Source organism: Eptatretus burgeri, chromosome 1 (genome assembly GCF_056783735.1).
Source record: "Eptatretus burgeri isolate ZD-2024b chromosome 1, Ebu_testis_v1, whole genome shotgun sequence".
Taxonomy (NCBI): Eukaryota; Metazoa; Chordata; class Myxini; order Myxiniformes; family Myxinidae; genus Eptatretus; species Eptatretus burgeri.
The window spans coordinates 40575106-40588470 of record NC_140961.1 but is presented as its reverse complement, the minus strand read 5'-3'; the positions used below and the strand labels follow the sequence as shown (position 1 = coordinate 40588470).

Below are 13365 nucleotides of genomic sequence, written 5' to 3'. Positions count from 1 at the left end.
TCAATCCCAGTCTTCCCTCCAGGTCTTCAAAACAGCTGTTCACCACCATCTCTTATCTTCCCCCATCCAAAATCTTGATCTTTACTACCACCGTTAATCCAATTCAAACCCACCTCCTTCAAATTCCCTGTTTTCCTTCCTGAAAGTCCCTATAGTACCATCTTGTTACCCTGTGTACCCCACCCCATCCCTCTCCCTTCCACATATCTATTATCTTTGTTCCCCACTATTTTCTGCTTCCCTCTTCCGCCACTCTTGTCTCCTGTCTTGTTATATGTTTCTGTGTATTTGCTCTTACACGAGCCTCGACATGGTATACAAAAAAACCCTATGTCTCATTTATGGTTTTCGAGCAATAACTCCACTTCACCATCTCAGCTGCATTGAACAATTATATGGGATGCCAATGCTTTGGAACATTGCAGTGAAAATCCTCTGAGCGCTCAATCACATTCTGGATTTGTTGGTTTTCTATCTTGTTGAAGTAAAACATTGTCTTTGAAAATGTTTTTTACATTAATATTCTCATCAAAGTTAGCTGAAGATTAGATCAAAAACTTGTCGATCACATTTTGAATGAGAACGGCAGTTGAAAAAGCGCATACCTTCACCAGGCTGAATAGTTTGTTTTGTATTCCACTGATCGGCCGGATCTGTAAGGAGTGGACAATATGGATACATAAGCCAAGATTTTGGGTGGGGTCGAGGGGGGGTGGTTTAACGGGTGTAGAAAAGATCATGGTTTCTGATGCGGGATGACTTGAGATGATGGTGAACAGCTGACTTGAACACCTGGAGGAAAGAATGAGAATGAAGAGGGTGTGGAAAGTGGTTCCACAGATGGGGGGAAAAAGTGGAATAAATGAGTGGAAGTGAGCAGTTGTTCTGGATTTAGGCATTTCTGGTGGACCGCATTCATCCTGCAGATACCCGGGGTGACAAAGCATGGAGAGGGCAGACGGTGCAATACCAGAAATGAGGTCAAAGAAGACAGAGAGACAACTAACCTGTCAGCGATGGCGAAGTGATAGGACCATAGACTCTGCTTCATCGCGAGAGATTACAATGATTTTTAAAGCCTTGGCTTCCACTGCATCAAGCTGAACAAGATGTGAGTCAGGGGAGCCAGCCCAGAGTGGAGAGCAGCTGCGTATGAAAGCCTTGCATGTGGATAGTTGCTCAGGTGTGCCAAGGAAGGACTTTGCACGATGGAGGATTCCCAGTCTAGCTTTGGAGGCCAACTTTGAAATGTGGCTTGCTCAAGAGAGATCATGGCTGAGAGTGAGACCCAAGAACTTTAGTGACTGACTGAACCTCTCCGAGAGGGTTGTTGAGAAAGTAGATGGAGGGTTTTGCTGTACTGTCCTTTCAGAGAGAGAGAGAGAGAGATTGAGTGAGAGAGATTGAAAGATGTATTCCAAGTGTTTGACCATTTTGTGTTTTTTTTGTCAATGTCTGAGGAGAGGGAAGAGGCTATTGCCGCCGCCTTCTTGCGTATGGCCAATATGGGGTGCGCAAACATTTAATGTCCAGGTTCTGAAGCCAATGACTGCTTCAGGGGTGAGTTGGTAGAGTGCTAAAAGCCCTCCCGATAGCTGCGGAAAGGGACAGTGCAACGTGATGTACTTCATCATCCGTGCTCCATCATTGCAGAGCACATCCGGCCTCATCCTTCATCGGTAGAGGGTGCTATCGCAACGGCCCTGTCCATTGTGGAGCCTGTTGAGGGCTGTCCATTGCCTAGGTGGGAGTGTGAAGCCAGGTGGAGCAATGGTTGGATCATGTACAATATGTTTATTTGGAGCTGTGGCAGCTTTCCAGCTGACCCTCCACAAGTCGGCTTTGCTTTGATCAGCTGCGGTAAGGAGTTTGGCGCAGTTCCATGGTGGTTTTCTGGACTTGAGGTGACAGTGCGGATATTCAACGAGATGGCGCTGGGCTGGAATTTTGGTAACCAAAATGTAGCTGAAGTATCGGGATGACAGCACATCCCTTCAAGTGGCTGGCGGAGCAGTGTTGCAGAGGATAGGAATCCACTCAGTCTTTGGTGGTTTGAGGGTTCCAGACACTGTTCTCATCCTGGTGTTTAACTGATCGTCGATGGCTTTCGTATGGGCACTCACTGCCCAGACTGGCGCGCAATACACTGCAACAATAATAGGCTATTGCCTGTTTTGTCATAACTCACCCACAACCTTTTGAAATATCATGCTATATATACTGAAACGCAAAAGAAACTTACCACCTTTTAAACCTTCAAATATCAACAATAACACTGCGTGTAGTAAATGTGTGAACTTATTTGTGGACAATAGTGTCCTCACTGTCAGACAAAACGGTCACGGATGGTCACTTGAACCTTCAATGGTCACTTCATAGCACAGCTGTTGAACAGCCGTTTTGACGATCAGTGATTAGCCAAGGGGTACAGGATGATTTTAATGAGCTGCACGTGATGTCTTGATATTGGCTTTAAAAAGGCCAGTGCAGAATGGGCATTTCAATCAACATGCCACGATTGTCAAGGGATCAACTGCAGTGTGCCTTGGGCATACTGCAAGGCAGATTGAGCTACCGTGAGGTGGCACGTCGCCTTGGCTGTTCACACCAGACGATATCGGCCCTGGTGGACAGAGACACCCTCCACAACTCTGCAGATTACATACCTCGATCAGGGAGGTCAAGAATCACCACTGCAAGGCAGGACAGGCAGATGGTCCTAAGTCAGATGGCTTCAGACATTGAGGACTAAGTGGGACAGAATCCAGCAGCAATCCATCCAAAGACTGGTAGGCAGTATGCGCCGATGATGCACTGCCTGAATCCAAAATAATGGTGGCCACACATGCTATTGAAAGGGGACTGACATTGCACCCTGTGCTGTTCTGCACTGTAGAACAAACTTATGAGATGGTGTATCTTGGTCAAAAACTTGACATGTCATCAATAAAATGCCAATGTTTCAATAAGCATATGTTGGTTTGTTTTATTTTGAACTGTTACAATTTTATTACATTTCAAACGAGTGGTAAGTTTCTTTTGCGTTTCAGTATATCATTTTGGCCCCATCTCTCAATGGTATGCATGGTGTTGGCTTTATGGTTAGGGTGGTGGGCTTTTGGATCCTTGGGTCCTGAGTTCAAATCCTGCTCAGCTGTTGAATTAATACCAGGTGGGGTTAACTCGGCCTGTCATCCTCCCGAGGTCGGCAAAATGAGTGCCACCATGCTGGTATACTGTGTTGGAGTGGCGACCCATCCAGGATTGTGCCCAATGGCCAAGGAGACTGCTTAAGCAGCACCAACACTGCACAGAGTATGGTCCCAATCTCCTCCTCCTCCTCTCAGTGGTGAAGAATTGCTTAAATAATTCCAGTATCCGGATCCTCACCAAAATCAAATTGATTCGTTTGTGTTACACACCCAACCTATCCCCCAAGTTTCGTCCAAATTAGTCCATAACTTTTTGAAGTATCATCCTATAAATAGTTTTTGTACTCTCTCACAATAATGAAGAATCACTCAAAAAACTAAAACGGCACTTGGTAGAGCACGCACCTCCACCAGGCTGAACAGTTTACGTTTTATAGCCCACTGATAGGCTGGATCTGCATTCGTACCTTTACCAAAATCGAATCAATTCGGCTTTGTCACACTCCGTACATGTCCACCAAGTTTCGTCCGAATCCGCCCACAATTTTTGAGATATTGTGCTATACATCATTTTTCTCACTATCTTTCAATGGTGAAGAATCACTAAAATGATTCTGGGATTTGGATATTCACCCAAATCTTATGAATTAGCCCTCATCATACACCCAACCTGTCCACCAAATTTTGAATGAATCCGTTCATAACATTTGGAGATATCCTGCTTGCAGACAAACAAAGAGACGGGTGAAAACATGACCTCTGTCCATCCAGCTTTGGTGGCAGAGGTAATTCTAGTATCTGATCTGGATCTTCACACCTTTGGTGGCAGAGGTAATTCTGGTATCTGATCTGGATCTTCACCATAATCTAATCAATTCCTCCTGGTCACACTCCTAACCTGTCCAGCAAGTTTTGTCCGAATCCATCAATTTTTGAGATATCCGTCTCTCAAACAGACAGAAAAATACAAACAGGGATGAAAATATGACCTCCGTCCAGTTTAGGTGGCGGAGGTAACAAGTTAAATTGCTCAGCTTTTTAAGAAGAACCCTTGAAAAGTACATTTTCTTGAGCTTGTGCACACCTTTAAAATAATGATGCAACAACAAGAGAGAAAGAGCTTTCAGATTACAGAAACCGGTGATGATTTCATCAGTGGTGAAACTGGACTTGCTGATACTGCAGCCAAGTGTGCAGCTGTTTCGGCATTTGCTGTCAATATCTATATTTTTACAATGTTAAAAGCAAACCTCTGGTGGAAGCTGAAAAGTTAATCTTTATTTTGGTGCCGCGGATACATTTTGGTGTTGTATATAATGACTTCATGATCCGAGGAGAGATGATACATTTCCCTTTGTTGAATAAATTGCTGATAACTTGGTGCTGGATTGTGTGCTGTTTACTCTGTGTGAAGTTTTTGCCATTTGTCTTGTGGTCTGAGCATTTTGGTCCATTTGTAGAAAAGATGCTTTTCATAGCCACTCTGTCCTTCAGTCTTCACCTTGCAACTTCGGTAACTTACTCGGTGCTGTTTTCTTAGTAATAACCTTAAAATAAAATACATTATACTTTGATGATTCTCCCCCTCTGTCCGCTCGTTTCTGTGGCCAGGTGGTAGTCCAACAACGCCGTTGACCCCTGCACAGGCTGCCGCTCAGGTGGCAGAGACGTGGCCGGCAGGACAGACCTTGCCCAATGCGGATGCCATTGCAGCCGTGGCTCAGTTGCTGCAGAGTTCCCAAAGCCAACAGGTGGCCCAAGGCTGTTAAAGCCCTTTCTTTAGTTACCTCCGCCACTGAAGGTGGACGGAGGTTATGTTTTCACCCCTGTCTGTCTTTCTCTCTGAGCAGGATATCTCAAAAAGTTATGGACATATTCGGACAAAACTTGGTGGACAAGTTGGGTGTGTGCCAGGAATGAATTGATTAGATTTTGGAGAAGATCCAGATCTGGATATGATAGTTTTTAAGCAATTATTCACCATTGAGAGATGTGGCCAAAAATTATTCATGGCACGAGATCTCAAAACTTTGTAGACAGGTTATGACAAAACATGATGAATTCTTTGGGTAGGTTACAACAACAAGCCTATTCGATTTTGGTTCAGGTCCAGATGCAGATCTGGCCTATCTGTGGAATACAAAACGTAAACTGTACAGCCTGACAGAGGTGTTCGCTCTACTGTGTGCTGTTCTAGTTTGGTGTGTTTTCATTGGCATGTGTTCTCGTTGGTGTTTGTGTGACCTTTGCTCTTTGTTTGTTTGCGTTCTCAATACTCACTTTCCTTCGGTCGTTTGTTGCCAGCTCCTACAGAGTCTCCAGCAGAAACCAATTGCCCCTTCGCTGGACCCGGGTCTCGTTGCCCAGGTGCAGGCGCTTACGGCCCAGCTCACCGCGGCAGCGGCGACCACATCAAAGCCTCCTGTTGTGTCCCTCCCTCCGATTTTGGAACCTTCAAACAACTCGGCCTTTGACAAGGTGTATCGTCATTTTGGAATAATCCTTTTCTTGTCCTGGTAACACGGCCTCCACATTGAAAGAGTTTCTGTTGCATTTTAAAAGAATCTCCAGCAGTCATAGTGTAGGGAACAAGTTCATAATGATCATTGAAAAGTTAGGCTTCTTGCGATTGGGCAACGCATTTACCAATAACACATCCTGAACGAGAGTTGAGAAAGGAGTGAAGATATTGAGTGTTTTGTGAACAAAATGTTACGTGTTTCTTCTTGAGCTTCACCACCACTCCAAAACTGATTTATGCTTTGCTACATTAACCTTAAACTCCCACTCTGCCGTACCTCTCAAGCTCATTTCCTGTCTGCGTCCCCGCAGAAATTGCTGGACAGGTTCGATTACGATGACGAACCAGAGTCAATGGAGGACAAGCCTGAGCCTGTACACAGGTGAGCCTTTTCCACGATTGTCTCACCGAGGAGTTTCCTCCGTTTCGTTGTCATCCATCCTTACCAGTTTTTCCTTAAGCCACATCTCCCTTCTGATGACATGCTGTCTGGTATCCTGTGTGTCTGTTCTCACGAAAGATACTTGGTGTAAGGATTGTGCATAAGCATTGTAAGATGAGGAGGTGAATGCTTTTGATGATGGACATGAAAGTGAGGAATGAGTCTTTCCTCCCACTTAGCTTCCTCCAAGATGAGGTCGAGCCGGTGAAGCCCATAGACAATGCTGAGGAAATTCACACACACCTTTCTGTGCCTCAGGAAGAGACTTTCCAGGAGCAGCTGGCAAGGGTGAGGTCACATGGGCACATTTAATGATACGATTAAAAAAAAATTCATTTATTATTAACTTTATTTATTTATAACTAGTGCGTGCCTGTATGTGCGTGGCCATACGTGCAAAAAACAAACAAACAAAAACGTTCGAACCTCGTGCCAGAAACAACAACCACACAGGCCGTTCCTTCGCTCTCGTGTGCCCGTACGTGCGTGGCCGTATGTGCAAAAAAAAAAAAACTTTCAAACAACCACACAGACTGTTCCTTCGCTCTCGTAAACGACGACTGGATTGGGGTATTGTGTTTATCTATAAATGCGCATAAGAAATCAAGAAATTATTTGAATACAGTAAGTCATCACTATCCGGAAGTCCGTACGTTGTAACCCATAATGGAGAACGCGCTCTAACTTGGCCATAACTTGGGAACCACTTGTCCAATTAATTTCAAACCTTTTGGAAGGCAAACAAACAGATTGCTGGAATTATCGATAGATAGAAGATAGATACTGTGGGTGCAAAACGCCAAGCAACGTGTCCTGTCATTGGTAACTAAGGCGCCCTTTCCCCATCGGCCACGCCTACGCAGCAACGTGTCCTGTCATTGATAACTAAGGCGCCCTTTCCCCATCGGCCACGCCTACGCAGCAACGTGTCCTGTCATTGGTTTGGTAAATAAATGGCAATAACTTGGGAACCACTTGGCTGATTAATATCAAACCTTGAAAAGGCACATACATACTCAGTCAGGTTCCCAGCAATATACCTGGCAAGTTTCAATTAGATCGGACCAGTGGTTGTCGAGAAACCGGTCTCACTCGCACGCACGCTTTTTTTCAAACAAATGATTTTCGCAAATTCCGAGTGCTAACTGATTTGAATTATCCAGAACTGATCTATTTCAATTGGTGAGAGCTCGGTGAATATTATACTCCAGTCGTCTTTCTTTAATTTTTCTTTCTTTCTTTATTGCCTTGCTTTCTTGAACTGTGATCATGCCTCTCCTTCTTCCAGCTTACACAACCTGAGCCACAAAGCCAGATGTACTCACCAAACCAAGTACAAGTACAAGTACAAGTACCAACCTTCACACCATACAGCCAGGCCTACCTACCACCAGCTCCACCCCCCTCCTATCCTCCACCTGTTGAACAGGTCATCACAGCATATTGTTTGTGAAACAAAATTCCCATTTGGCCTTTTCTGCTTCATTGTCGACAGTGGCTATTTCTTTTGGTTTAATGAGTCGTTCTTTTGTGGGCATCCGATTGTAGCCTCTGTGTTTGTACTCTCAGCCAGTGGACATGGAGTTGGACATGGAGATTGAACAGCCCGAGGAAGTACCGGCTCCAGGAGACTTCAGGCAGCAACATCGGTCACGGAGCAGGTCAGGCATGCAGTCTGTACTGCTCTGGAACACTTCACTAATATAACTCAATTTCCTACCTTTCAAATTATTTTAATAATTTATGTTTTGAGCTTTTCTTCTCCCAAAGATTGTAATTATAATCTCTCTCCCTCTCTCCCTCTCTTCCTCTCTTCCTCTCTTCCTCTCTTCCTCTCTCCCTCTCTTCCTCTCTTCCTCTCTCCCCCCATGCTTTCTTAACAAACCTTTTGAAGTTCAATCACTGAAACACTTGGGTCTCACTATCAGCCATGATCTTTCTTGGGAAACACACATTTCTAAGTTGGCCTCCAAAGCCAGTCGCCGACTGGGCATCCTCCATCATGCAACGTCCTTCCTTGGCACACCTGATCTTCTATCCACTGATTCGGCCTTCATCCACAGCTTGATGGGGATACTGCACATCCCTCTGGGCTGGTGTCTCTGCCTCACAGGGATTACAAGGAAATTATGTGCAGAAAGAGGCCATTTGGCCCATCATGCCTGCACCACACCAATATCAGATTTTAATAAATCCATCAATGCCACCTCACACCTTGCTCAGCTTGATGCTGTGGAAACCAAGATCTTCAAGATCATTGGAATCTCCTGCAATGACCTGAGTCGATGGGCCAATTACTTTCCCATCGCAGACAGGTTGGTGGTCTCTCTGTCTTCTTCCGCCTACTTTCAGGTCCTGTACGCTCTGCTCTCTCCATTATCTGTCACCCTCCAGTAGAAGGGTGGGTGCACACATTCTACTAGCAATCCCCCTGTGGTTAAGCTTCCAAAATCCAGATTCACTGCACCTCCACTCATTTGTTCTTCTTTTTTTTCTCACCTGTGGAACCAACTTCCATATTCTCTTCAACCTCATTCTTCCCTCCAGGTGTACCAGAGGACTGTTCACTCCCATCTTAAATCATCCCCCATCCAAAACCATGATCTTTTCTACCCTCGTTAACCCCTCTACCTGCAAGCTCACCTCTTTCCACTTCCTGAGAGTTTGCTTCTGTATCCATCTTGTCCACCTTGTGCCTTCTACCCTACCCCTCATTTTCCCCCACATTCCTTATTCGTCTGTCTCCGATTTTGTCCCTCAACCCTGCTGTTGGCGTGTCCCCCTACCCCCTCCCCCCCACCTTGTCTTTCTACTCGATCCATTCTTTGTTTTGGCTCTTCCACGAGCCTTCACTTTGTTGGTGATGGCTAAGTTGAATGATTTGTAGAGAATGTTTTTAATTTGAATTATTCTTTCCTTTTCCCTTCCTTTGCCCATAAGGTCTCCCAGCAGCCACAGATCACACTCTCACTCACACTCTCACTCACACTACAAAGGGGACCGGCGAAGGCGTTCTCGGGACAAGGACAGGGACAGAGAGCGAGAGAGAGATAGGGACAGGGACAGGGACAGAGGCCGTGAGCGGGACCGCCGGTCTCGTCGCTCATCACGGTCATTGTCACGTGAACGCCGGGAGCAGGACCGCCAGCGCCGGGGCCTTCCCCCTTTACAGAATGCCACACTCAGTGGTAAGTGCTGCCAGGATCCATGACTTGGTGATTGAGCCATTGGGTTTGTGTAAACTCCTTGTTTTTGTTTTTTTTAATCCTTTGCCTCAAATTCTTTTGTATAAATGTACCACTTTCTCATCCAACCATAATATTTTAATTAATTCTGAAAACCCATCGTCTTGACTCCCTGCACCATTGACAAAGCTCTTAGGTTTTTTACTGCATATATTGTTCTTCTTTAAAGGCCAGAATTATTCCCACATTTTTGTGTGGTTGGCTGGGGGAAGCTTGGCCCAAGTCATTCATGAATCGCCTGGTCAGGCCTGGCATTCGACTAAGGTTAAGGCAGGAATTTGGAATTTGGCCATGTTGTCGGCGATAACTCGCTTCCTCTTTGTGAAGGGCAACGTGGTATATTTTACGTCCACCAAATAATGCCGGGAGACGGGAATCCTGTTTTATGTCCATTTGAGGGACGGCACACACATTGATGAATCCCCCTGCCTGTGAATACCAGGATGACAGTTTATAGCTGGGTCGAGATTCAAATGGTTGATTTATCCACTGTGAAAGATTAAAAGGTGTTAACGTTTTAAGCTGTTCCCTTCGCCGAAGCGAAAGAGAGAGACTGGGAAAACGGGAAGGTATGTGACTTCACAAGAGACCTCACCCATGATGTGACCAATGACCTCACTCTTGACATGATGCATATGAGCAACACTTATTGGTCCAAGCTGTGAACATCACTCATGACTGCTCACCTCTATCACATCACGGGTAAGGTCATCGGTAACGTCACATACCTTTTATCAACCACTTCAAATTTCCCCATGTCTCTCCATTCCTCTCCCCCCCCCCCCCACCACCCTCCTCCTCTCTGTCTTGCATCGACAATGAAACGTCAACACCTTTTCATCTTTCACGGTGGATATATCGACCATTTTCTTCTTGTTTTTATTCTCCTGTGTCACCCACACAGACTGCAAGTTCTGTGCTTGAACTGACAATCCCATATTCATAACTAATGGTCAGTTGCACTCAAAATTTGGTTTCTCAGTACACTACCTCTAAGCTATCCTGCCATCCCGGTCTGCTGTCTCATACGATCTGGTAAAAAGGTCATCGTGCAGTTTCACATGCACTTCATATTTTCCCTTTATCTTTTGCTCGGATAGTTGTGCATCGTTGATCTGAGATCATTTTTCATTGTCGTGACTGGAGCACATACTTCCATCCAGAATTTGTTCAAGACTATGATAACCTGTTGATGATGATGTTTGTGCATTTTTGGCAAAGTTTTTATTTTTTTTTTTGTGCGTGTGTGAAATGTCTCTGCACCTCATGTATACGCATCCTGATGGGACGTGCCTCTTGACCTTTTGTTTTTGCAGTATTGTCCACGACGCTATGGGTCGGACAGTTGGACAAACGAGTCATACAACAGGACATTGCGGCGATGTTTCAGGAGTTTGGGCCGATCGAGTCGATCAATGTACGTTTGTCTGCCTTGATAAGCTAATAAAGTGTAATACATTGCTATTTACAGAAACGGACTGATCTCGGATTAATGTTTGTTCCTTCAGTATTAAGAAAGTAAAACGGAATAATTTGTTTTGGGAATAAGATCGTGTTAATTTATATGTACGAGGGTGAGTCAAAAAGTATCCGCAATATATTTTTATTTAAATAATGTAACTACAATTGAGCATGTACAAGGGCATCGTTTTTCCACATAGTCCCCTTCCTTTTCAACACACTTTGTCCATCAGTTCACAAGCTTCTCTCTGCCCTCAGAAGAAAATGTTTTTGGCTGAGTGACTAGCTACACATGCACCGCTTCTTTCACTCATTGGTCACTGGCAAAGTGGCGGCCTCTTCAAGTGTCTTTGAGTGCACCAAACGGTGAAAGTCCGAAGGGGCCAGGTCAGGACTGTACCGAGGATGCTCCAACACCTCAAAGTTCAATTACCAGAGGGTTTCTACAGTATGGGTGGCAGTGTGTGGATGGGCATTGTCATGCAACAATGCAACACTTTTTGGCAGGAGCCCTCGGCGTTTCCATCGAATAGCTGGTTTCAACTGGTCCCTGAGCATTTCACAATAACGGACACTGTTTACCTGTGTGCCCACCTCTTGATAGTGTTCCAAAATTGGGCCTTGTGAGTCCCAAAAAAGTATTGACATCACTTTTCTGGTCGATGGGTGCATTTTGAACTTCTTTTTGACTGGTGATGTCGGATGTTTCCACTCCATTCTCTGGCGTTTGCTCTCTGGCTTGTAATGGTGGATCCACGTCACATCTCAAAAAAAACATTCCCTTCATGACTGAAAGCGGTTCAGAAGGCTTTCGCAGATTGTTATACAGTTGCTCTTGCGTTCTTGTGTGAGTTGTTTTGGAGCCAATCTTGCGAAAACTTTATAAAAGCCAAGTCAATTGTTGATGATTTCTTGTGCAGAAGCATGACTGATGTTCAGATGTTGTGCCACTTCGTCAATAGTCAACCATCGGTTATCCAGAATCATGGCACAGACTCGTTCAATGTTTTCTTCTGTTGTGGACATGGGTGGGTGTCCAGATCGTTCATCATCAGTGACACTTGTGCGACAATTTTTGAACATGGTAATCTAATCATACACACCCTGCTGCGGTAAAGCACTGTTCCCATGTTGTGCTGAAAGTCTGAGGTTGATTTCTGTCCTTGGTACACCTCCGATCCACAAAAATCGTATCTCTGCACGCTGCTGCTCTTTGGTGCAAACAGACCATGGAGCAGTCATGTTTACTCCCTTACGACACAACTACTGACGGCTGAATGTTGAAACCGCTTCACAATGGCGCAGACAGTTTGTGCTTGTACCTGCAAGTACAATAAGCAATGTAGTCAGCACAACACCGTTTTTAATAGAATATTGCTGATACTTTTCGACTCGCCCTCGTATCTAAACATATAACATTGTTCATGCATACAATCGGTGGACTTTTTCATTATTTCTATCTTTACAGGGTCTAAGGCTCGAGGAATAGCTGAAACACAAATCTTGCATACATGCAGACAAAAACACGTGAGCACGCTGGACTCTATCCCAGGCAAACACAGTCGCTGAACTTGGGGAAAGTGACGTAACTTCTCGGGGCACTTCGGGTCCTGGTGATGACGTCTTTATGACGTCATTTTTCTTGCCACACTCAGTGGGGCAATTAAGGAGATATTACCTCCTCTCCATGGATGACAACCGATGGGGTTTCACCGTGCTCTTTCCTTAAATGCTCTGCGTCAAGCAAGGAAGCAATACGTGCCAATTTTGAAATCTTTGGTATGATTGAGGCAATCGGAATCAAACTGCCACCCTCACAGACTCAGAGCGGATTCTCCAACAATTACACCACCTCCAAACAAAGTTTAACTTCCGCAAAGTTGTCTATTTTATCTATTATTCAAACAGATTACGTACTGTTGCTAAAATTCCATGAAATATTTATTGTGACTAGGCAGGGTCAGATGGTCATTCTTGAGTGAAATTGCATGATTCTGTTGTTATCGGTGTGGTTGTTGGCAAAATTTGTGCTTTAATAATACATGAAATCGAGTGAAATAGGATGGGAATTTTTTTTCAGTGGAGAGCCAATATATTTCTCTGCTGAACCTTATTATTATTTTTTTTCATTTATGATTCTTCGTCATAAATGGTACATCTAAATTTCATTTACAGTCTCTATAATGGAGAAAATGTTCGTCAAGCTGATGAGCATGTATTCGGAATGATTACATTTTGTAAAAAAAACATGGAGATATTGTAATCTGCTCCGTCTGTCCGTCTGCCACGGTATCTTCTCCTGAACGGTTGTGCAGAAATGTATCAAACTTGGTAGAATATGATCACCACCTGGCAAGGTGCGAGAGCAGTATCATTTTGGAGGTGGGGTGAAAATGTCACATTCCAAAAAATGCAATTGCAGGCACATTTTAAAACACTTTTATATGAAACTTTGCATTTGCAATCAACATTTGTGGATTCGTGAAATGTGGAATGATTTTTTTTTTTTGATTCGACCCCCGGTTCATTCCCCATGGGGTGGAG

At 44.5% G+C, this 13365-nt stretch overlaps 1 protein-coding gene across 1 annotated transcript in view; it reads left to right on the top strand.

The window, feature by feature from the left end:
• LOC147034318 (uncharacterized) overlaps positions 1–13365 on the top strand; it is a 58484-nt gene that overhangs the window by 20357 nt on the left and 24762 nt on the right. Inside the window, exons 6-13 of the mRNA XM_085880646.1 lie at positions 4764–4903; positions 5457–5630; positions 5985–6055; positions 6295–6403; positions 7404–7544; positions 7685–7776; positions 9056–9303; positions 10677–10777. Of these exons, the coding sequence (XP_085736772.1) occupies positions 4764–4903; positions 5457–5630; positions 5985–6055; positions 6295–6403; positions 7404–7544; positions 7685–7776; positions 9056–9303; positions 10677–10777 (1076 nt within the window). The remainder of the gene's footprint in view (positions 1–4763; positions 4904–5456; positions 5631–5984; positions 6056–6294; positions 6404–7403; positions 7545–7684; positions 7777–9055; positions 9304–10676; positions 10778–13365) is intronic.